Below are 27,553 nucleotides of genomic sequence, written 5' to 3' on the forward strand. Positions count from 1 at the left end.
TCTGGACAATTCTCATGATTAGGAAACTTTTCCTCTTGCTAAATCCTAATTTTCCCCTTTGCAGTTCTTCCCACCACCACCACTCTTGCTCCTGTTCTGCCTTCTGGATCCAACAGTATAGATGCTAGCTGATGATATGAGCTAGCATTTATATAGCACCTACTATGTGCCAGCCACTATGCTAAATATTTAACAAATATATTATGTGATCCTTAGAATAACTCTCAGAAATAGGAGGTCTTATTTTCCCCATTTTACAGTTAAGAAAACTGAGGCAGACAGAACCTAATTGATTTGTTCAAGATCATTCAACTTCTAAAGTCTGAGACTGGATTTAAATCCAGGTCTCCTTTTTTTTAAAATATATCTTTTTGTTGACAAAACATACGCATGGGTAATTTTTCAATATTGACCCTTGCAAAAACTTCTGTTCCACCTTTTCCCCTCCTTCCCTCCACCCTCTCTCCTAGATGGCAGGTCGTCCCATACATGTTAAATATGTTAAAGTATATGTTAAATCCAATATATGTGTACATATTTCTACATTTCTTGACACTAGTTCTTTCCACTGTGCCACCTAACTGCCCCTATGCATGTCCTTGATGACATAGACTCAACCTTCACCATCATTATTATCTTTCTCTAGACATGCTGAATTTTTTTCCCTGTTCAAATGATATGGAATTTGTTTTTTTAATAATAGCTTTTTATTTTCATAATACACACAGAAATAGTTCTTAACATTCACTTTGAAAAACCTTGTGTTCCAAATTTTTCTTCCTTTCCTTCCCCTCTTCCCCTCTCCTAAACAAGTAATTCAATATATGTTAAACATGTATGGTTCTTCTATCCCTATTTCCACATTTATCATGCTGTACAAGAAAAATCAGCTCGAAAAGGGAAAAAAAAAGACAAACAAACAACAAAAAAGATGAAAATACTATGTTGTGATCCATATTCAGTCCCTACAGACCTGTTTCTGGATGCAGACGGCTCTCTTCATGATATAGAATTTGTGAAATAGAATTCAGCCTGTGAGATAAACACAAAGGTGGGAGAGATTGTTGTGGCTGGGAAATCAATATTAGAAGAACAAGGGAAAACAAAGAAATAAAGACTCAGACTAAGTAAGAAAGAAAATGCAAGGAGAAACCAAGCTATAGTCTGGGAGAGAAAAGGAAGGAAGCAGAGTTGTTTTTGTTTTTGTTTTTTTTAAAGATCAATTATAATTTACATTTATATAGTTTTTATATTTATAAAACCCTTTGCAGACATTATCTCATGTGATCTTCACAACAGATCTGTAGGTACTATAGGCATTCCCATTCCCATTGAATAAATGAGGAAAGTGAGGGCGACAGATTCAGTACTAGGCCCACAGTGTGTCACTGTGCCATGGAGAGTGATTTTCAACAGAAAGATTTAGCTATTTTAACTTGGACCCTAGGAATAGGATAAGGACATGATTAGGAAATGTATGGACCAGAGATAGAAGATATCGATCAGATCCAAAGAAGAGAACCCTCAAAAGAGAAGAATTAAGAAGCTCCTCCCTCCTTCCTTGAGGGCTGAGGGCCCCAGAAAAGGTTCTGTGATTTGTTTTCATTGATCTTTGTTTTGCTGCTCTCCAGCTCCCTTCTCTTTTCTGTTCTTTGTTCTTGCAGATAAGTTGTCAACAGCAGACTAGAAAAGGAATCACCAGCTTTCAGAGACTTGGTGTGCAACCCTGCATTGACTCATCTGGGCCAGAACAATCACGAACATCAAAGACTGGTTTGTCAAAAATGATGTGAAAATTCAGAAGGGGCTAAATGAAAAGTGAGAACTCCCCAGGTTTTACCAACAGAATAATTCATCCATCTCCAAGAAGACAGTGTTTAACTCCATCAAAAATAAAGTGTGAAATTATCTGCCATAAAAAAGAGGCAAGAAAAAGCTTTTATGGTGGAAGGAAAGAGGAAGAGGACAGGGAGTGAGTGAACCTTACTCTAATCAGAATTGGCTCAAACAGGAAATAACATACATATTCAATAGGGGTATAGAAATCTAGCTTATCCTGCAGGAAAATAAGAGGGGAATGAGATATAGGAAGGGGGGAGAGTAATAAAAATAGAGGGCATATTGGGGGGGGGGAAGGGGTCAGTACCAAAACATTTTTGAAGAGGGACAGAGTGAAAGAAGAGAGAATAAATGGGGGGAAACAATTAGCAAAAGTAATTGTAAAAAAGATTTTTGAAGCAAGTTTCAATGATAAGGCCTCATTTCTCGAACACACGAGGAACTGAGTCTAATTTATTAATAAATAAGAGCCATGCCCCATTAATAAATGATGAAAAGATAGGATCTAGTCTCAAAGGGCTATAAATTCATGCTTATACTTTGACCTAACAAAACCATTACTAGGCATGAATACAAAAAGAGATTCGATTTAAAAAATATATATATGTATATATGTATATACCAAAATATGTATATACCAAAAAATTCATAGCAACTCTCTTCTCTGGCAAAAAAAAAAAAAAAAAAAAGGAAATTGAGAAGATGCCCATCATCAATTGAGGAATGGCTCAATAAATTGTGTTCTATGTTTGTGAGGAAATATTGCTGTTCCATGGAAAATGGTGAGCAGGAGACTCTAAGAAAAAAACAACCTGGAAAGTCCTCACTCAAGAAAAATGAAATGTATTATATACAAAGTAAAAGCAAAATTCTGAAATGACAAGCTATAAATGACTTCACTTCTCTCGGTAGTGCAGTCATCCACAACTACTCCGAGAGACTTATGATGAAAAATCCTATCCAGATCCAGAGAAAGAACTGATTGTGTTTTAATACAGATTGAAGAATTCTCTCTTTCTCTATCTCTCTTTTTAACTTAATTTTTCTTGAGAGTTTTATTTTTATTAGGGTGAAAGAGCGATATTTTCTTACACCACTTGACTTTTATGGAAATGTTTTGCATAATTTCACATGTGATTCTTAATTGGGGGTGGGGATAAGAGAAAGAACCTAAACCTCAAAAATTTTAAAAACAAATGCAAATTTTTTTGTTTTGAATATAACTGGGGGGAAATATTAAATAAATAAAATTTTAAAATAAAAAATAAAGTGTGAGAGAAACTTAAAGAAATCCAAGATTTTTGACTCAATAAGAAGGCAGATGAAATTCAGTTTTACACTGATGGTAACAATCCAAAGCGCTTTTATGATATCCTGAAGGCTATCCATGGACCAAAAACCTCTGGTGCATGGTGCATCTCAACTACTCAGTGCTGATGGAGCCACATTGATGAGTGATGAGGACATGATCCCAGAGAGCTGTGTTGAATACTTCTAGAGGATTCTCAACAGCCTTATCAATCAATGATAAAGCCATTGATTATAAATTTCCAGTTGAGATCCATCTCTCTCTAATTGAATTTCCAACTCAAGAAGTTTTGAATCCCATTGGGTTCCTCTCGTGTGGCAAAGCACTTGATGCTAATTCTATTCCAATTGAGATTTAAAAGGCAGGGGGTTCACTGCTCATACAAAAGATGACTGACATTTTCCAGGTTATACGGCAAGAAAAGTTCAAGGATGCCTCTACTGTCCATTTCTATAAGGGTAAAAAAAATAGATTGTCCTGGAACAATCATGGTGGTAGTGGTGAGGAGGGGGGTTTCCTCTCTCTTAATCATTGCTGGCAAGACTCTTGCCAGAGTTCTCCTTAACAGGATGATCCTTAACCTAGAAGAACCAGTGTAGCTTCAAAAGGGGCTGAGAAATAGCCCATATAGTGTTTGCTGCCCAACTCCAAGAGAAATGTCGGGAGCAGAACAGAGGTCTGTACACAACGTTAGTCAATCTGACCAAGGACTTTGATACTTTCAGTCTTGAAGAGAAGGGAGGGAACTGGAACTTTCTATCAGTATCCTTCTTAACCCCCACTTCCTACAATGGAACAAAATACCCCAGATGTAGATTACCAAGGTACAGCAAGGTCATTAATCCCTCTTATTTTGGGAAACAATGCCTCTCAATTCAGCCATATTTATATAGTGGAATTGAATTGAGTTATAGAGACCACGTTTTCAGAAATTCCCTTTGGAAACTTCTGGGAACTCCAGAGGAATAGTGATTTAATACTTGGGTCCCTTGGGAATGCCCAATTTCTGGAGTGTTTCTGACCATAGGGTGGCTCAGGGATGGCACGATGAAATGGTAAAGCAATCTCCCTGTTTTCTTCTGTATACTTTCCTTCCTTATATTGTTTAATTTCCATGAGGAGCGAAGAATCGAACAACCTAATCTTATTCTCCATCCCAGATTACATCTAGCCGTAAACACACAGCATCTAAAGTACATGTTTTATCTCAGTGAATCTGAGTCTAGGTTTGGGCCCCCTATTTTGTCTTTGTTCTTTCTTGATCTTAGGTAAATTAGGTTTTACCCTGAGACAAACATGTCCAGACTTCTGAATTCCAAAGGTCAGGAGTCCCCGAGTCCTTTTGGTCTAGGGAGGAGTCACTTATTAGCCCTTCCCCAAATCCTTTGGAGCCAGTATTGGCTCTTTTTGACTTTAGTCTTGCACTGGTTTTTAAATTACTTCCTCATAATGAGTTTGCTGCCCACTTAGACCCCCAGATCTTTGTCATACCTCTATATAGCCACACCGCCGCATCTCATACTTGTGAAGTTAATTTTTTGAACCTAAGTATAAGACTTTACAATTATTTTTACTGAATTTCATCAAATTAAATTCAAGCCAATGCTCTCTTATGTATCAAAATCTTTCTGGATCCTGATTCTGCTATCAACTCTGTTGCAGTTCCTGCCACTACTGTGCATATAGGCAATCAAAAGCAGAAGAGATTAAAGTCAAATATGTACTGGGGTGTGTCTGAATCACATCAAAGCAGCTCTTGACGAATGAGCAATCACTTCCGAAAAATGGCAAACCCCATACATCAGGCCTTCAGTTATTGTTCTTTTTAATAATCTAGACTTAAGAAAGTTATGGAGAAAATAGTAATGATGCAGATTAAACTGAAAAGTGTGTTGTGTATGCCCTCCTGCTCCTTCTTTCTTTATCTTCTCCCACCACGCACTGAGAATCAGTTATGAGACATTTACCAATATATCCTGAAATATACCAGAATTATCACAATAGCACTTTTGTGATAGTAAAGAAGTGGAAACAAAGCAGACAACCATCAACCGAGGGACTGGGGACAAAAATCTTTCCTATACAGTTGTCATGGAGTAGTCCGTGTAGCAAGAAATGACAACTAGGAGGAATTCGAAGAAGCAGATTTAGATTTACATGAACTTACATCAAATGTGAAAAACAGAACAAAGAGAGTAAGATTATTGTGAGTGAAATAATGGAAATGGAAAGAGGAAGCACTGAAAGAACAGCTGTTGCTTGTCCCTTGTTCTCAGAGGACCGAAGATGTCTTGATTCATGGGTGAATTGGATTTAAGTGAGGCAGAATTGCACAAAGTCATCACTTTCACTCTCTTTTCCAGTCATTGAAGCCAACAGCTAGACAAGGGTCAAGATGACTGGCGATGGTCCAAGATGCAGAGGAAGGTCAATTTCTGACCAAGCCCTTCGTCCTCCACAGCACCTGCTTCATGCCATTGAAATAAATTGTTCTTATCTGTTCATTCTCCCAAGGGAAGTCTTCAGATGCTAGGGGTAGACACCCCCTAACTCACCAACATGTTGGAGGCTCTTTGATTACTCTCAACCTGGTTTACTGGTGTGTGTGGCTACTGTGCTTCTTGGAACGATAGGTGAGAGTTGGGTAAAAGATGGTGGATGAGAAGTTCTGAAAAGGGCTTGGTAGCTCTCATGTCACAGATGCTAGTCCTCCTGATTCAAACCTTCCAAAAAAAAGACTGCTAGGGAACAGCTAGTTGGTGTAGTAGATAGAGCACTAGCCCTGAAGTCAGGAGGACCTGATTTAAATCTGGTATCAGACACTTAACACTCAGATACTTTTTGTGACCCTGGGCAAGTCAATTAACCCCAACTGATTCAGAAGAAAGAAAAAGAAAGAAAGAAAGAAAGAAAGAAAGAAAGAAAGAAAGAAAGAAAGAAAGAAAGAAAGAAAGGAAGGAAGGAAGAAAGGAAGGAAATAAAAATAAAAAGAACTGCTAGAGAACAAAAGAACAACCTACAAGGAAGCAAAGAAAACATGGACACTCATGAATATAACTTCTTCTGCTATTATATATCCTTTCTTGAACTGAAAATGTATTGTTAGATATTTTGAATCCTCCCAGATGTTCTGCTGGACACATGACAATGTTCTGTTCTGGTCTGTTCTAGTCTATTCTGTTTTCCCTTTATGTTTTTTTTTTCAAATTTCAAAAAAGAAAAAACTGCTAACTGAGAAATGAAAACCATTGGAAGATCAAGAAAACAGAAAACAAAACAAAACTTTTCCTCACAGCAGAGAAGCCGGTTACTACAACCTCAGAATGTGTTATATACAGTCAGGTGTGGTCACTATCTCAAATGTGTTGCTTAATTTTCATTCTTTCTCACAAGAAAGAGCTCAGCCTGAAGGAAGGGGGGGGGCAGGATTAGTAGGGTTTTGTTTCCCTATCCCATAAATAATATAAGGACAAAGTACATAAATAAAACATATTTTTATTTTTTTTTTTGGTTTTTAAAGCTTTTTATTGTCAAAATATATACATACATAGTTTTCAACATTCCCCCTTGCAAAACCTTGTATAATCCAAATTTTTTCTCCCTCCCTTCCTCCACCCCCTCCCTTAGACAATAAGCAATCCAATATATGTTAAACATGTGCATTATTCTATACATATTCTCACATTTATCATGCTGCACAAGAAAAATCAGATCAAAAAGGAAAAAATGAGAAAGAAAACAAAAAGCAAGCAAACAACAACCAAATAAAGAAAAATACCATGTTGTGATCCATACTCAGTTCCCACAGTTCTCTCTCTGGGTGTAGATGGTTCTCTCCATCACAAGACCCTTGGAACTGGCCTGAATCATCTTGCTGTTGAAAATAGCCACAGCCATCATAATCAATCACATCATCTTGTTGTTGCTGTCTAAATGTTTTCTTGGTTTTACTCACTTCACTTAGTATCAGTACCTTTAAGTCTTTCCAGACCTTTCTAAGGTCATCATGCTAATTTGTCTGTGGGTCCTTTTCCCTTCTTTTATGATTTCTTTGGGATACAGACCCTGTAGAGACACTGCTGGATGCAGTTTGATAGCTCTTTGGACATGGTTCCATATTGAGTTCCAAAATGATTGGATCAGTTCACAACTCTATCAACAATGTTAAATAATAATTTTCGAAAGAACAGGATGATGGGAACCTTTGAAACAAGGGACCATGATGCTATCTTAAAATTTTGGATAGAGGAGAGAAATATATTTTAAGGAGTTCATGTATTGTTTGACTAGCTTTCAGGAGAATCTCAGGACCAGCCTTGTGGAGGAGTAGAGGAGGCAGGAGAGACACCAGGAGGATGGTCAAAGATGGAATGTCTCATTTCCAGTCCTCTCAGCCCTTAAATACCTTAGCATGATTACATCATCATTACAACATACTGAGTATGTATGAATTAGTGAACCATTACATCACCCTGCTAAATACTAAGCATATGTATCCTGAAGGATCATCATCTCATCAATTCCACTGAGTTAACTCCTTGTTGTAAGTATCCTTGCTTCAAATAGAGTTCTCCAGAATTCCGCCCTCTACAGGTTCAGAAAAAGGATAAGTGGGGTTTAATGGCCAAAAATTCTACAGGGGACTTTGGCCTGAGAGATAGAAAGCTCCTAAGAAGAAAGTGTTAATGATATGCATCGAAATCATTTCAGTGAGAAATCAGCCTTCAATCAGCATTTGTTACCATGTGGAGGAGGTGAGAGATGGAGGAAGGGAAAAAAAGAATCTCTAAAGAGATTCTTCCAGGAAACAGCACAATACCTCTGCCTAGCAAGGTCCTGTGATAAATTTCTTAAGGAGAAAAAAGCCCAGAAAGACTAAGGTTGGGTGCCATTGACAACCAAAGGGTCTTTGAGGTTCTGTCTGAGAGCTTAGAGGAAGTCCAAAGGGTGATTCAGATCCTTGCTTGAAGGCATCACTTCTGTTTTTTGGTCCAAGATCAACCTCTTAAAATGGGAAGAATAGGGCAAGTATGAGTAACAGGAAATTGAAACCCAAAATAAGTGAGGAAAAGGTAAGAAAGTACCTAGATGTCTTTGATGAGATCAAGTGGGAGCCAAGGTGAACTCCGCCTCAGAAGTCTGACGAAACCGGCAGGATTAGGATTGCTGAGTGCTAGTGACCTTTGAGAAACCATAGAGAAAGAAAGAGGGACCATGGGACTGGGGACAGAACAGTCAGAATTTTTCAAAAAAGGGAAGAGGGCAGATTCCGCAAATTGTGGGTTGGTAAGCTTGACTTGGATTCCTGCTGAAAAAAAAAAAAAAAAAGCTAGAATCTATTATTAGAGAGATGGTTCATGAGGATTTAGAAAGGGAAGTGGAAATGACAAATCCAGAATGGCCTCATTAAGAACAAGTCATACAAAACTAAACTCATTCCTATTTTTGACAGAGCTACTAGATTTGGAGATCAAGGGAATATTGCAGACTATAGGCAGACAGTAGCCTGTATTTCTATGATGAATGCTAACGGTTTTTTGTGTTTTAAGATCGGCAAAGTACTTAACATCTTATTTTCAACTAGGCATTTGAAAAAAAAATCTCTCATCGATTTTTTTTCATGCTATCTTTGTGGATAAGATGGAGACATGTAGGTTAGTTGCTTTGGATTTGGTTGAGTGACAGGATCCAAAGACTAGGTATTGGGGGCAGCTAAGTGGCCAGTGGATAGAGTACCAGCCCTGAAATCAGGAGAACCTGAGTTTAAATCTGGCCTCAATCACTTAACACCTCCTAGCTGTGTGACCCTGGGCAAGTCACTTAACCCTGATTTCCCCAGTGAAGAAAAGGAAGAAGAAAGAAGGAGGAGGAGGAGGAGGAGGAAAAAGAGGAGGAGGAGGAGGAGGAGGAGGAAGAGGAGAAGAAGGAGGAGGAAGAGGAGAAGGAGGAGGAGGAAGAGGAGAAGAAGGAGGAGGAAGAGGAGAAGAAGGAGGAGGAGGAGGAGGAGGAGGAAGAAGGAGGAGGAAGAGGAGAAGAAGGAGGAAGGAGGAGGAAGAGGAGGAAGAAAGAGGAGGAGGAGAAGGAAGAAGGAGGAGGAGGAGGAGGAGGAGGAGGAGGAGGAGGAAGGAGGAGGAGGAGGAGGAGGAGGAAGAAGAAGAAGAAGAAGAAGACGATTAAGCATTAAATGGTCAATGTTAACTTAGAGAGGTGGTCTCCAGAGAAGGTCCCCAGGGCTCTGTTTTTGATTCAAGGTCACTTGCTATTTATATCAACTATTTGGATGAAGGCATAAGCCTGTCAAATATTCGAATGACAGGGGGAGCTATGTTGTTAAGATGGAAGAATAAGGATCCAAAAATGTCTCAGCAGCCTTGAAAGATGAGGTGAGAGGTCACTGGGCTGAAAGGATATTTATCCAGTCCAGTCCAGCCTACAAGGACTTATCATTTGCCTCTTTTATGCCAAGTGCTGGAGACATAGAGACAAAAAATAATAATAATAACCAAATAATAGCTTGTTATTGTTATTGTTACAACATGCAAATAGATTGATGCCTGCTTAATTTCAATCAGAAAAAAAAATTAGCTGGATTAACAGTTCCTATCACTTCTATCTTTTGAAGAATGAAAATATCCTTAAAGCACTAACTGTGGGGATAAATTGACAGTTTGATTCAATGGAGTTATTATTCTCATCTGGTTAAGGCACTAGATTAGAGTATTTTGTGAGTTATTTTAAGTGGGATGAAGTGATTGCTTGACAAGACCAACCCCAACAAAAATGTATCAATTGTTCTGCTTTGACAAAGAGCTCAGATACTTGTATCTACCTCCCATCCCACCCGTGTCATTATTACATTATGCATCCTTGCCGGGTTTGTTTTTTCAGTTTTGTTACCTTCCTCTGTCCAAGTGGTCTCTAGTATAATCTCATGACAATATCATTTCTCTTCCCCTGTCCATTGATCCTCACCCAAATGTTTTCTGCTTCTTTTATCCCTACCCTGGATTTCCTCATATAACCGCCCTCCCCCTCCAGCTTTGGGAAAGATCCTGTCTGATTAGGCAATGATTCTCCCTATACCATATTTTTCTAAAGCCTTTGAGGAAAAGAGCCCATTGGGACAGAACCCTGAATGTGACTTCCCAAAGGAATCCCTACCATAGCGATGTTTTTATGCATGTAATTTTCTGAAGGCATTCCAATATTCCCTCTTCCTCCTAGAATTCATTATCTCATGAATTTATTATCTAACAGCAATGTCTGATGAAGTCAGGTTTTGGTAGCTTAAGAATAAAGTTTTATTAAATTGGGGCAGCTAGTTAGTGTAGTGGATAAAGCATCAGCCCTGAAGTCAGGAGGACCTGAGTTCAAATGTTACCTCAGATTCTTAATACTTCCTGGCTACATGACCCTGGGCAAGTCACTTAACCCTAACTGCCTCAGCCAAAAAAAAAAAAAAAAATTGTCAAGTTAAAATTTCACTAAGGATACCCTGTACATAATCAGTTGTCCCTAAGTTGCAAGTCAGCATCTGTACAACAGACATTCTTCATCCGATTGGTTTTTCCTGTGTGGTTGGTTAGACCAAGCTCTTTTGAATGGTGGCAGATTACTTCCAGGATGCTCTACACTGTTCCAAGACAACCAACTCCATATCATCCACAGAGGACTTCACTATCCATGTGGAATCTCTCTCTTCAACTTGGACTCTGCCCTGAGGAGGAAAAACCAAGTCCCAACTTCATATTTATAGGTATAACAATGCATTTCTTTTAAAAAAATATATTATTTCTTTTACATTTTTTCTTTTTTTAATTTTGAGTTCCAAATTCTCTTCTTCCTTCCCACATACTGAGAAGGGAAACATTAGGAAATCAATTATGTATACGGAATCATGCAAAACATATTTTCACATTAGCCATAATGAAAAAAAGGCAAAAAAAAAAAAAAAATGAGAGAGAGATACTTCAATTTGCGCTCAGTTCTCTGGAGGTGGGTAACATTTTTTCATCATACCACTACACACCTGTCAAACTGGCTAGAATGACAGGGAAAGATAATGTGGAATATTGGAGGGGATGTGGGAAAACAGGGATACTAATACATTGTTGGTGAAACTGTGAATACATCCAACTGTTCTGGAGAGCAATTTGGAACTATGCTCAAAAAGTTATCAGACTGTGCATACCCTTTGATCCTGCAGTGTTACTACTGGGCTTATATCCCAAAGAGATCATAAAGAAGGGAAAGGAACCCACATGTGCACGAATGTTTGTGGCAGCCCTCTTTGTAGTGGCCAGAAACTGGAAATTGAGTGGATGCTCATCAATTGGAGAATGGCTGAATAAATTGTGGTATATGAATATTATGGAATATTATTGTTCTGTAAGAAATGACCAACAGGATGATTTCAGAAAGGCCTGGGGAGACTTACACGAACTGATGCTGAGTGAAACGAGCAGGGCCAGGAGATCATTATATACTTCAACAACAATACTATATGATGACCAGTTCTGATGGACCTGGCCATCTTCAGCAATAGGATGAACCAAATCAGTTCCAATGGAGCAGTAATGAATTGAATCAACTACGCTCAGCAAAAGAACTCTGGGAGATGACTATAAAACACTACATAGAATTCCCAATCCCTATATTTATGCCCACCTGCATTTTTGATTTCCTTCACAGGCTAATTGTACACTATTTCAGAGTCCGATTCTTTTTGTACAGCAAAATAACAGTTTAGTCATGTATACTTATTGTGTATCTAATTTATATTTTAATATATTTAACATCTACTGGTCATCCTGCCATCTGGGGGAGGGGGTGGGAGGAAGGAGGGAGAAAATTGGAACAAGAGGTTTGGCAATTGTCAATGCTGTAAAGCAACCCATACATATAACCTGTAAATAAAAGGCTATTAAAAATTAAAAAAAGAAGAAGAAGAAAAAAAACATTTTTTCATCATAAATCCTTTGGAACTTTGTTGCATAACTGCAGCCAAGACATAATAATAATAATGCTCGTCTAAGACTAACTATAATCCCATGAAAGGCTATTTCTCCAACCCCATGACATATTTGTCAAGCACATGTCTTCCCCTTTTATGTAGTGATTAAGAGGATTGTCGAAGCTACTTCATATTTTAAGAAATCTTGAATGAGTCTGATACCTGCACAGGAATTATCTTATTGAGAGACTATTTCACTCTAATCATTAATTTTTAAAAAAAATCAACAAAACTAAACATGAAGAATTGCAAATTCTCTCTATCTTCCAGTCAGTTTTATTATCTATCCAGTAAAGCTGGGGTCCACTGTGTAATATAAGTTGCAAAAGTCTGTTTCCCACTCATATGGGATGCCCTCCATAGATAGGTAGAGAATTTTCATTTTTAAATGTACATAATAATTCATCGTGCTTTAAGTTTGGAAGAATAAAACTTTACATGTTATTTTATTTGATCCTCACCACAATCCTGGAAGGTAGATTTTATTTATTTATTTATTTTTAGTTACAAAACATATGCGTGGGTAATTTTCCAACACTGACCCTTGCAAAACCTTTTGTTCCAAATTTTCCCCTCCTTCCCCCCCCCCCCTCCCCTAAATGGCAGGTAATCCAATACGTGTTAAATTTGTTGAAATACATGTGAAATGGTTAAGTGCTATTATCCTCATATTGCACAAGAGAAAACGAAGACAGAAGCAAAGTGACTTGCTGGTGTCTGAGGCTGCATTGGAACTCAGGATTTCCACCTCAAGTCTCCCACCCCTTTGAGCTGCTGCTGCCTTTGGGAAAGGAGGGATACAAGTTCATTTTCACCTTTACTTTGGTGCTTTTTCTCCCTATATTAATAAAGTCTGCCATTTTTTCCATGCCTTTAAGATCTTCCTCTTCTTTAACTACCACAATACCCTCATAATGGTGTCCCCTTCCAGGACAAGATCTCCTCTGGGTCCATCTGGTCTCAGTCACTTTTTTCCTAATCCTAGGCTCTTAGTCATAAATTCTTAAAGTGATAAGAACTCCGCTGGATCTCCTAGTGACCTTGGAAAGGCCATTCCCTCCTCTTCCAGCAAATTCCCTCTTCTATAAAACAGAGATAATGCCGCGAGGACTGCCCTCTTTAGGGGGTTGTTCCAGGCTTGCTCGCCCTGCTTGTTGAAACAGGTACTGAGTTATTCCGAATGTTGGAAACAGAGACTCTTGGAAGCAGATTCTCAAGAGTCGGGAGGGACTTTCAGGAGCCACTTTAAGCGGGAGGTTTTTTTTTTACTGCACTTCCTCTTGTCCCAAAGGTGATTCAGGCTCAGGTGGAGATCACCCGCTGAGAAGTAGAACAGCTTTCTCTCGCTTCCTGTTTTCCAAGATTTGGGATGAAGGAAGGAGTAGTTTATGTGTGAGGAGTTTGCGGGAGGGGAGGAGTTTCACCAGCTGGGGGAGTGTACCAGGTTTTATGGCGAGGGTGAAGTTCAGGGTAGTTCAGAAGGTGCCTTTAGACCCCGACACATACACTCACACACTCACGTACACACCTACACACACACACACACACACACTCACACTCACACACACACACACACTCACACTCACACACACACACACACACACACACTCACACTCACACACGTCATTAAGAGGTAGAAAGAAAACATGGCTTGACTTCTAACAGCTTTCTCTGGTGTCAAAGGAGCTCAGACTGTACGCCCCTCATGGCTTAGCTTCAGCCCACTCGGACGTGAGGAAACAGACCCATAAACATTAAATGACCCGGTCTCACGAGAAGGAGACAAAAAAGCGTTTATTAGACGCTCCCTCCGATGCTACCGGCATCGGGCACCTTGTGAGAAGCAGATGCCCCGCTGACCTCGGCCCGGCCTGCCCTTCCCAGTCCGGCCTCAGTTTCCACGGCTGTTCATGTAAACCTCTCCCGAGTGCCAGCAATGCCGCCACCGCGGCAGCCGCGCTCCGGGCCGGGGAGTTTTGACCCCGCGGCTCGCAGGTAAGGGCGGAGGCGGCAGGTGTTCAAAGTCCCTGCGGTCGCCGGCTTGTAGTCCGGCCAGGCCCGGGTGGGGCTCCGGCAGAGGGTGCCCGGGGTCACGAAACCGCAGAACCCGCGGCCCTGGCGGGGTGCTCATGGGGAAACTGAGGCCCGGAGGGGACTTGGCCGGACTCCCGCCGGGAGTTACAGGTAGAGTTGGGGAGGGATTTGGGTCCCCCGCTTGGAGGTTTTAGGGAAAGCCGGACAAAAGCAGGTATGGGCGGGGGTGGAGCGGCCGGTGCCGGGAGCTGCGGCAGACCGTGGCTGCGCCCCGGGGAGGCACGAAATCCGGCGCTGCTGCTGCTGGCGGGCAGCGCGCTCACTAGGGCTCAGGGCGGCCAGAAATCAGGTGGCGGCCTTCGGTCGAGCGGCTGTGGGGCAGCCCCCGGGCGCACCGGCCCCCTCCGCCGCCCCCCCCCCTCGCGCGCCCCCCCCCCCCCCCCCCCCCCGACTTCGGGAGCCCTCCGCCCCATTTCACCCGCGTTCACCCGGGTTCGGGGAGGGGCCTAATCCCGGTGGCCTCCAGAGGCGGCGGGCAGGCGGGGCCCCAGTGGGGGACGTCTTTATAAGCGTCTCTGCCCCTCTCCCCGCCCTCCCCAGCTCCGGGCTCGGGATGGCGCTGGCCATGGGGGTCGTCTCCCTCCTCCTCCTTTTCCTCTTGCTGGTCGTCCTCCTGCTGGGGCTCCGGGGCCGCCGCTCCTCTCGCCTTCCCCCGGGGCCGCTGCCGCTGCCGCTGCTGGGGAATCTGGGCCAGCTGTGGCCGGGGGCGCTGTACCCTGGGCTGCTCCAGGTGCCGGGGCCGGGGCCAGAGATACCTGGGAAGTGGGATGGGGGGAGGCGCGGAGGGGAAGGGGATCCACGTACCCCGCGGCAAGGCTGCCTGCGCCACCTCTGGAGAGCGCAGTGACCCGGGGTGGGGGAGGGAGGGGGGCTTCGGGAGAATAAGGGGGAGTGAGAGGAACCCCAAGAGAATCAGGGTGGGCGTAGAGACCTCCCCGGCCCCGGAGCCCCAAAAGGCGGCAAAGTGAATTGATTCCAGAGCAGGAGCTCTTAGCCTGGGGGATAGATTTTAGGGGATCCCTGTACTTAAAGGGGGGGAAATTACATCTTTATTTTCAAGTCCCTCCAAGTGAAATTTAGCATCTCCTTCAATTATTTGAAAAACGTGATTGTGAGAAGGAGTCCTTAGGCTTCACCAAACTAATATTAAAAAGGTGAAGCTCTCCCTCCCCCTGCTCTAACGTCAAAGGAACCGGGTTCAAATCCCACCCCTGCCATTTTCCACCTGGATGACCATAGACAAATTACTTGGCATCTCCAGACTCAGTTTCCCTATCTGTAAAATGAGAGTGTTGGACCAGATGCCCTCCGAGGCTACTTCCAGTTCTAAATCTAAAATTGTGTGTCCCTAAGTGGAGAGAGCTGGAGACCCTAAAGGAGTAAAGCGATTGAGGGGTGGGGGAGAGGGAAGGGAAGAAATTTATCTGGGAATGGAAGCTAACTGAAATTTGGGGAGTGTGGCCCAGTTTGGGGAGAAAGGGAGGATGGCGAGGAGACATATCTGAATTCCCATCTTGACTTTGTTGTTTTCTGCTGTCAGTGTATCTTTGAAGTCACTTCTCTCTCTAGCACAAAAGTCAAACGTCCTTGTGAATTTTCGACTTCCTATGTGAAATTAATTAAATTGGGGAGGGGGGGTTAAAAGGGGGAGGGATTAAAGGGGGGAGGGGAATGATCACCGAGTTGGGAAGGCTCCAGGAGGAAAAGACTGAAAGGTTGGGATGGGTAAGGGGAGGGAAAGCCAGTTGGACCATGGGGTGTGCAGTGGGAGGACTTGTAGGGTAAATGGGCCAGGAAGTTGCATTTGTGGGAAGGGGAGGAGGAACAGTGGAAAGAAGGGAAAGTGTCACCAAGACCTGGGAATGGGGATAACCGGGTACCCAGGAGGGATGAGTACAGAGACCCTAGGAGGACAGACCTACACATGGGCACAGCTGGACTCCTCAACCTGCAATAACTCTCTTTCTCCTTGCAGCTCAGTGCCGAGTATGGCCCCGTGTTCACTGTTTACCTGGGCTCCCGGCCTGTAGTTATCTTAAGTGGATACGAGGCCGTCAAAGAGGCATTGGTGGACCAGGCGGAGGCATTCTCTGGGCGAGGGAAAGTGGCCACATTGGAGAAGACCTTCAATCAGCATGGTATGGACTTCACGGGGCTTAGAAACTGAGGGTCCTCAAACCAAATGTGCTATTGGCAGAAATTTCCATCTTAGGACTTCTGAGCTAGAAGAGAGGGAAAGCATGGGATAGAAGAGTAACTCCTAGTTTGAATCCTGGCTCTATTCTTGAGGCAAATCATTTCATTTGTGATAGGAAACTCTCAACTGTGATAGGAAGGGCATCTCTTTCAGTGCTGAACCACGTGAATCGCTCTGAAATCTGGGATGCTACAATTGAAAGGTGTAGAATATTGATTGGATTCTTAGAACCTTAATCCTCCAGTGGGTTTGTTGTCCAGATTTTTCAAGGGATCAATAAGTGCCAGGTATCATGCTGAGGATGTCAGATATCAAGAAGGATTCTTGCCCTCAAGGAGCTCAGCCTAATGGGAGAGAGAATATGTAAATAGTCATTAATGTACACGAGATACAGAGAGGGGGAGATGCTTGGGAGGGGAGGAGGGTGCTACTTGGCCCTGGACCAGAAGAGTCCTGCAGATGAGATTTGGGCTGAGGCTTGAGGGAAGCCAGGAATGCTGAGTTGGAGATGAGGGGGTAGAAAATTCCAGGCGTGAGAGACAGATGGTGAAAACACCATCAGGAAATGGAGTATTATCTTCAAATAACAAGAAGGAGGCCAGTGTAGCTGGATCGCACAGTGTGTGGAAGGGAGAAAAGTACAAGAAGAGTGAAAGGGTCGCAGGGACTGGCTCTAGAGTCTATACGTTGCCCTTTCGGTTTGAACCTGGAGAAAACAGTACCATGGGAGGAGTGCATCACTTTAGGGGTTGATCTGTTTAGACCTGTGCTTCAGGAAAATCACTGTGGCAGCTGAGGAGGTGTTACTAGAACCATAGATTGTCAGAATCTTGAATGGTCACATTTCAAGGAGTCTCAAAGACCTTATGGGACTTATTTGACAGATGGGGAAACTGAGGCCCAAGGAGAGGCAAGGACTCCTGTCTCTTTCCGTTACTCTGGGGGAACGTGGCCTAGCCCAACCTCACCCTTTCAATATCATGTGAGCTTATTAGACCGTAATTTTATAACTGCAATTTTTTTTTTAAAGCTGGGTTCTCAAGAAACAGGTAATTTTAAAACCTTGGTTAAGAATTTTTTTTAACCCTGGCTATTTTTAACATGCATAATTTGAAACCTTGTGTAATCCCACCCAAGAATAGAGAATTAAAGGGAAAAAACCCTAGAACCAATACACTCTTTAAGTAAGTTTTATCTCTTCAATCCAACACCTGCTAAGAAAGGGGGAAGTGGGTATTCTAAAGACCCCTTTCCCTTTTTTCCCCTATCCCTCACCCCTTGAAAAGCAAATCATCTTATTTGATTCCTTTAAAGAATTGGGATTTCCTTAGAGTCACAAGTCTTCTTCCTATAGATCACTGTTATTTAGTTAGATGGTCGTTGAGAATCGCTGCGGCCAAAATAATTTTTAATCATCCTCTCGCCTTCCCGCTGCAGCCAATGAGGGAGGGAGCCTCTCCTAGCTAGCCAGCTTGAAGCCATTGGGACTCTAATCCATCACTGGGCCTTCTGGGATCAGGCAGACCTTTCTTAGCCTCTGAGACACATGGGACATCTCTGTGTCCCAAGGAAGCATCAGAGAAGGGCTCTAGCAGCAGGAGAACAGGTCTAGACATGGCAAATCCTAGAAGAGGGTAATTGAGCCTCAAACCTAAGTCCTGACTTGTCGGCCCTGGAGGGTCATGTGCTCTTGGGAAAGCGGAGGGGTGGGGATGCTGGGGTCCCAGGCAGACAGCCATCAACAACCTCATCCTGGCAGGAACAGGCCTGTGTCTGCCCTTCCCTCCAACTCCCCCGGGGGGTTGGGGGAAGGGAGGTGGTGCTTCCAGTCCCTCTAACTCAGCCTTCTTCTTCTCCAGGCATTTTCTTTGCCAACGGGGAGCAATGGAAACACCTTCGGAAGTTCACCACCCTCTCTCTAAGAAATCTGGGCATGGGGAAGAAAGAAGGAGAAGAACAAATTCAAGAGGAGGCCAGATACCTGGTGGAAGCGTTACAGAATACCCAAGGTCAGGGGAAGTTCACGCTAGCTGTCCCCCTGTGGCCCAGTAGGCTTGGCCCCCTGGCCACCCCGGCTGAGCACAGCTGCATTGTGGGGACTAGCCCCAGAGATGTCTGGTCCTGCCTCCCTTCTCCTGCTGCGCTGGGTTACCTCATCCCCCTTGTCTGACACCCGAAGTCACCCACACCCAATACAAGGAAAGCCGAGCCCAGGGGAATCCCCATGCCAGTCCTAGAGACCCCTCTTAGCTTCTTGGGCCCTGGCCATCCGTGGGTAACCAGCTGCGTCCGTGTTTGTCCCTCCAGGGTCTCTGTTGGACCCTTCCCTGCTTCTGTCTCAGGCCGTCTCCAACATCACCTGCGTTCTCCTGTTTGGAAGTCGCTTTGACTATGAGGATGCGAAGTTCCGAGATCTGGTCCTTGCTGCTGCAGGCACCCTAAAGGAGATTAGCACCCCGTGGGGACAGGTGACCGGCTTGGGACTGGGGGGAGCAGAGGCTGAGAGGTTTCTTCTCCCCACCCTTCCCTCCCAAGCCGCTGCCCCATTCTTCCCTCCTCCGAGAGGTCCATCGGGATTTCTCTCTTCCTGTCTCTGTGTCATCCCCCCTCTCAAATGGGGGGTTCCCACAACACTGACTCCAGCCTCTCTCCCTCAGCTCTGCGAGATGTTCTTGGGTCCCCTCTACTACCTGTCGGACATCCTGCGCTATCTCTCGGCTCCCCATAGCCGGCTCATAGACCACCTAAACACCCTGGCTACCTTTGTCTCAGGCCAGATTCAGCAGCACCAGGAGAAGCTGGAACCTCAGGCCCCAGTCAGGGACTTTGTGGATGATTTCCTGCTCAAAATGGGCCAGGTATGGCTGGGAGCCGGGACCGGGTACAGAACGGGGAGAGGGACATAGAGGGAAGGTCTATCAGTGCCTGTGTGGCCATGTGGACAGTATGTAGGCTCTAAATAGAGGCAGATCCAAAATAAGAAAGCCTGAGTTCAAATTCAGCTTAGCCACTCCCTGTGTGACCTTGGACAAGGGTCCTCTCTGACCCTCAGTTTTCTGCTCTACAAAACTAAACAAAATAATCTCTGGGATCCTTCCAACTCCCTTGACTCTCTTCCTCTCCTGTGCCTCCCTCATTTCCCTTTCTCCTTCTATTTCTTCCTCTTCCTCTCCCTTCCCCTCCCTCCCTTTTACTAGTAGGACTAGTTCCAAGGGTGAAAATCCCCACTCTGTTACATGACAAAAGTGATTCTAGCTTTCCCTTTCTTTACCTCTAACATGAGTGAGTTGGGCAGGGGCATCATGGTACAATAGAGAGCTGGTCTCAGATTCAAAGTCCTGGGTTCAAGACCTGACACATAACTCACTTCTTAACCCCTTCACAAGTGACTTGACCTCTAAGACGGAAGGGACTCAGAGCCCTGGGTTCAAGTCCTAACATATACTCACTACTTAACCCCTCCACAAGTGACTCGACCTCTAAGACAGAAGGGACTCAGAGCTCTGGGTTCAAGTCCTGACACATACTCACTTCTTAAGCCCTATACAAGTGACTCAACCCCTAAGTCAGAAGGGACAGACAAGCCTTGGTGAAGGGAATCTCCACGCTGAGAGTTCCTTACACCAATGCCTTTTTGGCCTGGTCCCCAAAGAGGAACGGCAATCTCTTGCAAGCCTCAGGCTCTCTCCAACTGTCTTTCCCTCTTCCACTTTCAGTGGCAGGTAGAGGTAGCTCTGGGCCCATCCCTGCTCAGACTCTCACCCCTGGGGAATTGCCCTTGTTAGAGGCTAGTGTCCCTCCTGAGTCCTGTTTCCTAATATCTCCTCCAGGAAGAAAAAGCCCCGGGCTCTGACCACACAGATTTCCTGCTGACCGCTGTGAACCTGCTCTTTGCGGGGACGGTAACAGTCAGTGCCACGCTCAAATACGCGTTCCTGCTCCTGCTTAAATACCCAGAGGTCCAAGGTATAGCCCCAGACTCAGATGGCAAGACCCCTGAATGTGCCGTAGAGCTGTCCCAGCAGAGGGCACTGGGCCTTGAGTCAGAAAAATCTGAGTTCAAATTCTACACCAGATATTTACTAGCTGTGTGATGCCAGGCAAGTCACTTTGCCTCAGCCTCCTCAACTGTAAAATGGGAATAATAATAATACCTCCCTCCAGAACCAAATAAGATCACTTACGACGTGCTTTGCAATCCTTGAGGTGCTAGTTATTTCAGCGCTATTATTACACAGGGCACAGAAGCCTTGGTTACACCGCTTGCTAGCCATGTGATTTTGAACAAGGCCCTTACTGAGAGAGTTGAGCCAGCTGAGCCCTCAGGTCACTTACGAATCGAAATCGATGAACCCTCATCTCTGCAGCCGTAGCAAGCCAGAGGGCCCAGCAAAGCTGATATTCTGTGGTACCTCAGAGGGAGCCCACAGGGGCCCAAGGCAGCACACATCCACATCGAGTAAGCACCAAGGCATGGAAGGCATCAGAGGTACAAAGGCAGAAACAGGGGAGCTCAGCCTTCAACAAGCTTCCTTTCTACCAGGTCAATACGACACGACAGGGAAATCCTTCCAAAGCAATTTTAAAAGAAAGAAACGGGAATAACAGCAGAGGGGATGAGGAAAGGGGTACCGGGGTCATGCTTTGAAGGAAGATGGGGATTCTGAGAAGAGTGAGGGTAAGGGATGGAGGTCAGAAGTTTATTTTTATTACTGTTGTTCAGTTGTTCAGTTTCTTGGCAGAGATAGCAGAGGGTTGGCCATTTCCTTCTCCGATCATTTTCCAGATGAGGAAACTGAGGCAAACTGGGTGAAGTGACTTGCCCAGAGTAACATGGCTAGGACAGGTCAAAGGCTGCATTTGAACTCATGAAGATGAGTCTTTCTGACTCCAGACCTGGAGCTCTATACACGATGGCACCACCTAGTGGTCAGCAAAAATAGATAGTTGGATGGATGGATGGATGGCTAGATAGATAGATGATAAAGAGGTAGACAGGAGAGAGAGAAAGAGAGAGAGAGAGAGAGAGAGAGAGAGAGAGAGAGAGAGAGAGAGAGAGAGGCATGCAGACAGGATAGATAGATAATTGGGTGAATGGATAGATGACAGATGGATGGATAGATAGACAGACACACAGACCGGAGAAAGCTAGACAGGACAGATAGCTGAATAGATAGATAGATGATAGACAATGGATGAATGGATGGATGGATGGATAGATAGATGAATAGATGGATAGATTCCCCAGAGTAAAAGGGAATAAACTTTAAGATATTATATCCCTCTCCCCAGGGACATTACTCTTCTAACAAAAGATATGGAGCCCAGAGCCTCAGCAGATAGAAAGGGCTGTATATGGACAAAGATGCCCCCTGGGGCTGAGGAGAGTCAACAATGGGTTGAGTAGAAGGGACCCATCTGAGCATTAGGAGACTCGGTCCGAGTTCCTTTACGCCTCTCAGCCTCACTGACATTCGGTGCCCTTTAGGTTCTAAATGCGTTTTTGTGGAATGGGACAGAGGGCCCCTGAAGTTTGATAAGAAGTGATGAGGGGAGCCACGTTCTGTGAACTTGGTCTCTGGCGTGGGTCCGCCTTTCTCCTCTTGTCCCCCTTCTCTCCCACAGCTCGAATCCAGGAGGAGCTGAGCAGAGAGCTGGGCCGTGACAGACCTCCCAGCCTGGGGGACCGTGGGCGTCTTCCCTACACTGATGCCTTCCTGCATGAGGTTCAGAGGTTCCTGGCCCTCATCCCTATGGGGGTGCCCCGCGCCCTCACAAAACCCACCACCTTCCGGGGCTATACACTGCCCCAGGTAAATATGAAGAGTGGGGGAGGAAGCTAGTGAAGGCAAAGGCTAGAGGTAATGGGGGAAGGTCCCACCCAATTAGGAGGGAGCTCCAGGAGCTCTGATTCCCATCTCCACCCCACCCCCAACCAGAGCTGCCCTCTCCAGACCCTGATGAAGACCTTAAAATTCAGCTCTAAGCCCTGTCAGAGCCTCCACCATCCCCATCCCCAATGGCAGCCCAAGGAAGAGCAAGCACAGCACTTGGATTGGTGTTTGTGGGGCCGGGGGCATGAGGGCTCCAGGGCAGGAGAGGTTCTGAGGAGCCGTGACACCCTTCCCGCTCTCCTAGGGCATTGAAGTCTTCCCGCTCCTGGGCTCCGTTCTCCATGACCCAGAGTTCTTTGAGAGGCCAAAGGAATTCGACCCCAGCCGTTTCCTGGATGCCGATGGCCGATTCAAGAAAAACGAGGCTTTCTTGCCTTTCTCCTTAGGTATCTACTGAACTCTTAAGCGTGGGAAAGGGTTCGGGGGACAGTTGCCTCACCCCCGAATGTTCCTCCAGAATCACAGGTTCACTAGCAGTGAGGAGAGGCTGTTGAGTCCAACTGCTTTGTTGTACGAAGGAGTAAAGCAATAATAATAATAGTAAGAATAGTAGCTAGTGTTTATATAGTGCCAGGCACAGGCCCAGGCCCAGGGGATGGGAAAAGGAAGCCTCATTCCATGTCCAGAGTAGGACCCCCACCGTCAGGTCCCTGGGCTGATTTGGGGGGTGGGGAGGACATAGGAAAATAAATGGAAGGAGAGCCACGTCCTTCCTCTGTACTGTATACTGATTGGGTCAAGAACACAGATTATGAAGACAGAATAGGGTAGAGATCACCAAGTTTAGAGCCAACAGACCAGGTTCAAATCTCATCCCGATGCTAATGACCAATCTGCTTGTTGTCTTCTCTGTGACTCAGTCTCCCCATCTGTAAAAGGAAAGAGTTGGGGCTAAGTTTCCTCCCGGCTTAAGGTGCTGTGATGTCTCGGTCTTGTGGTCTCCTCATCCTCAACTCTTTTTCTCCCCAGGGAAGCGAATTTGCCTCGGAGAAGGCCTGGCCCGAACCGAAATCTTCCTCTTCTTCACCACCATCCTGCAGAATTTCTCCCTGGAGAGTCCCTCCCCACCAGAGGCTCTGAGCCTCCAGCCGGCCATCAGCGGCTTCGCCAACATCCCCCCGGCCTTCCAGCTCCGATTCAAGCCTCGTTGACTGGCCGGGGGAGAGGGCAGCAGGAGACCCGAAGCCCCAGAGCTGATGAACTGGTGCTTGGGTTGGGATGGACCCAAGGGGTTCAGAGCAGCTCCCTGAGACTCCCAGAGAGCAGAGACCTTGGGGCAGATTCATCCCTTCCAGACTCACTTCCAACATGCACCCCCAGCTTTGCTCACAAAGGCAGGTGCCCCAGCGTCCCATATTTATTCAGCTCAAGGCTCCCTTTCTTAGCCTCGTCCTACGTGGGACACGTAGAAAAGGCCAATTTGGAGCTGGGGATCCGGGTTCTAATTCTGCCTGTCCTCCCTCGGTCACGGGGCACTACCCCTTTTTCTGAGTGGTGACAATTCTTACATAATCCACGGCTCACAAGCCAGTGCGTCTCCCCGGGGGACACTTAAACACCCCCTAACTTTCTCAGGAGCACAGAGTAAGTAGGAAAGGACCTACCCAGTCCACCCAACCCTTACTGAGCCAGCGTTCTGCCGGCCCCATCCTGGACAGCTTCCTCTGCTGTTTGAGTACCCTGGCTCCAGAGAGGGGGAAGCCATTCCTGGGGGGAAGAAAGAGCCCCACTTTCTCTTCCCTGGCTCTCTGCTAGTCTTACCCAGGGCACTAACGGGCCAAATCTCCACAGCTCCCCCACTCCCCGGGGAAAGGGCAGACCCATCAGCCTCTGCGCGGTTCCTCCGAGGGGGCTGGGCCGTCGGACCCCCCTGCAAACGTCCTCCCCAAAGCCCCGGGGCCCTGGAAAGGAGGCTGTGGCCCTCCCCCTCCCCTCATGCCCCCAATAAACACTCTGACCTCCAAGAGCGAGAATGCTGTGAGTGAGCTGGGGGGCGGCGCACACAGAACGAGGGATGACTGCAGGGAAAATGGGACTTGCCCCCGTTTCTCCGGTGCTTCCCCGGAACCGCCCCGGGAGGGATGGAGCGCAGCAGCTACTTGTTCTAATTCTCCTTTCTGACGGACTGGGAACCAGGCGCTCCCCTGGGGAAGCGACCTCGCCCAGACCCCCCTCCCCACCCCTCCGCTCCCCGTGAGCTAAGCAAGCGTCTCCCCCCGGGAAGGATGGCGGAGGGGCCAGAGGCCGGCAGCCCGCAGACAGCCCCCCAGGAAATGGAAGGGGACCCCCTTTCCCCGCCTACCCCAGTGGCCGGGAATCGCGGGTGGGAGGGAGCGGGCGCTCCGCGGGCCGCAGCCGCCGCCACGCCGTGGAAATTCTGACTCCGTGGGAGTCCGTGAAACGTCCCGAGGGAGAAGGCGCCGGGAGGCGGAGCGGCCCGGCCTTCCACGCACGGACGGCGCGGCCGCCAGAGGGAGCTGGGGGGCCACGAGCGGGGAGCCGGCCTCCCCGTGGTGCCTGGGCTAGAACCCGTGCAACGCCCGACCCGCTGGATGCCGCGGAGGAGGAAAACGGGGGGCGGGGGGAGGGGAGAGGGGGCGCTCAATCCACGAGAGGTTTCCTGCGCCGCCCCGCTGCCCCGAGGGATCCCGGCAGCCGGGCTTTGCGGGGTGACGGAGGAAGAGACTCCTGTGCCGCCCTCGGAACTCCTCCTGCTAGGGTGGTGGAAGGGATGCGCCAGGGCATCAGATCAGTTTACAAATGAGGAAACTGAGGCCCGATAACTTTTCCAGAGTCATGCTGACGGGAGTAGGGAGCTAAAGCTCTCTAAGTTAATCCACACTCTAAATGGTCTTTCAATTCAAAAAGCATTTATTAAATGCTTACTGTTTACTCAGCAGGGTTTCAAAGGCAAAAAAAAAGGACTTGGGGGAGAGGATTAGAAGTGTTCCCCACCCCCACCCCCAAGTAAAGGGCACCCTGCGGCTTTGGAGCTCTCAGATTCCTGGGTTCCCTGTCTCCGAAGCCCCTCCCACCCCACCTTTCATAAAGCAGTTTAAGGACTCTATTCCAAAGGTGCTCCCCAGGGAGCCAGGATGACTGGGTCAAATGATGCGGTGGAAAGACGCTGCCTCCGAGCTGGGAGGATCTGGGTTCAAAAGCTGCCTATGAATGCTTCCTAAGGGCATAATAACCTGGACACGCGGATTGACCTCTGCTCCTGGGCAGCGTTGGACCGGTTAGCCCCGAGGTCTCTTTTCCCTCTGGACCTAAAACCCTTTGAGTCCTGACCCCAGACCTCACAAAGCATATGACGCTGGGCAAGTTACTAAATACTACCCAGCTCTCGGGTTCTCCTTCCCCACAAGAAGAAAGTTGGACTCCCTGGTCTCTGAGACTCTCCTAGTTGACAGTCCTTGACTCAAGAATTCTAGGGCTTGGTAGAACTTAGGCACAAAGGGAATGAGGGGTTTAGAGGTTTCTCAGTCTGTCTGTCTCTCTGTCTTTCTGTCTCTCTCTGTGTGTGTCTATTTCTCAGTCTCTCTTTCTCTTGCTGTCTCTGTCTCTGTTTCTATGTTTCTGCCTCTCTATGTCTCTGTCTCTATCTCTGTTTCTCTGTGTGTCTCTGTCTCTTTCTGTCTCTCTCTCTCACTGTCTGTTTCTGTCTCTGTCTCTCTGTCTCTCTGTCTCTGTCTCTCTCTGTCTCTCTCTCTCTCTCTCTCTCTCTCTCTCTCTCTCTCTCTGTCTTTCTCTTTCTCTTGGGGTCCAGTTTTTAATTCCCTTACTCCCTCCCATCCAGCCAACACCCACTCAGTCAGGCTATAGCCAGGTCTTCCTGGATTTGGGTTTGCTTCACGAAGAGATCCTGATCCCCAAGAAAGTTCGATTCAACAATTAAGATCAAGATAAGGAGTTTGGAGTTATCAGTGGACACCTAAGATGGCAGGTAACTCAAAAGATGACAATTTCATAGAAATGAGGAAAGGGAAGACACTAATTAAAAAATTCATCCCCTTCTTCAGTGTTCCTTGTGGCAAGACCTGTTAGTTGCTGCACCATAGTTTGGGACTATCTAATTTGCTTTACATGAGCACCCTAGCCAGGATGCTCTAATTAATAGTCGTGCCCACTATTAAATATTGGGGATGCAAAGACCAAGAAATTATAATTAAAGGATGCTTGCCCTCAAGGAACTTGCTTCCACCCACCCTCTTGAGTCAAGTGGAGATGGGGGGTGATCACCTGAAAGAGAAAGACCCTGATAGAGGCCAAGACCAGAGAGAGGTCAGAGCCTCCCATCCCTGCCCCTCAGAAGCTGCCAAAGCTTCCACCATCAGGACAGAGCGGTATGCAGGAGAGATGATCCCAGGGTGGCACCCAGACCCAGAGACAGCATCTTAGCATTATAAGAGAAGGGAAGACACTTAGAAATCTGGTACATCTGTTTTACAAAAAGGTAAACTGAGGCCCAAAGAATTGAAGTGATTTACCACATAGGAAAAGAAGCAGAATTGTCTTTGGAAACTATGTCGCCTGACACCAGAACAGTTTCCACTGTACCTCACAGCCTCTGCTCTAACCCAGCTGTCCTGGCTCCCAGCCCAGGGCTTCCTCCACCCCTCTCAAAAGTCCATCTGAGAGGGAGTGAGGCAAGAACGACGAACAAATGTCCCTTTCCCTGTGTGTCCTCCATCCCTCCTACCTGATCATCATCATCGACAAACATTTCCCCAATACAACAGAAGCATCTTAATGCGTTAAAAATGTGTTACAAGTATGATCTCTCCCAGACGCATGCTAGCGTGGGGAAGGGGGACGTGGGGGGAGGGAGTAAAAAACTGGAATCCAAAAGCTTACAAATGAAAGTTGAAGAGCATCTTGACTTACACACACTCACACACACACTCACACACACTCTGACACACACACACAGTCACACACACACTCACACACACTCTGACACACATACACAACCCGAAAAATAATATACAGCTAAAATAATTTGTTTTAAGGTAAGTTCCTGGGGCAGCTGGGTGGCGCAGTGGACAGAGCACCTGCCCTGAAGTCAGGAGGACCTGAGTTCCAATGTGACCTCAGACATTTAACATTTCCCAGCTGTGTGACTGAACCCTAATTGCCTCGGGGGGAAGTAAGTTCCTTGAGGGCAGGCCTCAGTTCATTTATTTCCCCAGCTTTCTGCTCAGTAC

General features: G+C 46.1%; 1 protein-coding gene across 1 annotated transcript; it reads left to right on the forward strand.

Moving 5' to 3' along the window:
• Positions 1-14,749: 14,749 nt before the first annotated feature.
• LOC100931836 (cytochrome P450 2S1) lies at positions 14,750-24,326 on the forward strand. The gene is made up of 9 exons (XM_031963881.1): positions 14,750-14,985; positions 16,231-16,393; positions 18,312-18,461; positions 18,760-18,920; positions 19,110-19,310; positions 20,283-20,418; positions 22,078-22,265; positions 22,591-22,732; positions 23,316-24,326. Exons 1-9 carry the CDS (start codon positions 14,809-14,811, stop codon positions 23,495-23,497), a joined length of 1,500 nt encoding a protein of 499 aa, XP_031819741.1. The 5' UTR covers positions 14,750-14,808; the 3' UTR covers positions 23,498-24,326.
• Positions 24,327-27,553: the final 3,227 nt, after the last annotated feature.

The sequence above is a fragment of the Sarcophilus harrisii genome, chromosome 3, assembly GCF_902635505.1.
Source record: "Sarcophilus harrisii chromosome 3, mSarHar1.11, whole genome shotgun sequence".
Classification (NCBI taxonomy): domain Eukaryota; kingdom Metazoa; phylum Chordata; class Mammalia; order Dasyuromorphia; family Dasyuridae; genus Sarcophilus; species Sarcophilus harrisii.

What these genes read in the sequence shown, in the direction of transcription:
- LOC100931836 (XM_031963881.1), top strand. Translation starts at nt 14,809, where the DNA reads ATGGCGCTGGCCATGGGGGTCGTCTCCCTCCTCCTCCTTTTCCTCTTG. An exon ending in GAAGACCTTCAATCAGCATG is followed by an intron (nt 16,394 to 18,311) that starts GTATGGACTTCA and finishes CTTCTTCTCCAG; the next exon opens with GCATTTTCTTTGCCAACGGG. An exon ending in TAAATACCCAGAGGTCCAAG is followed by an intron (nt 20,419 to 22,077) that starts GTATAGCCCCAG and finishes TCTCTCCCACAG; the next exon opens with CTCGAATCCAGGAGGAGCTG.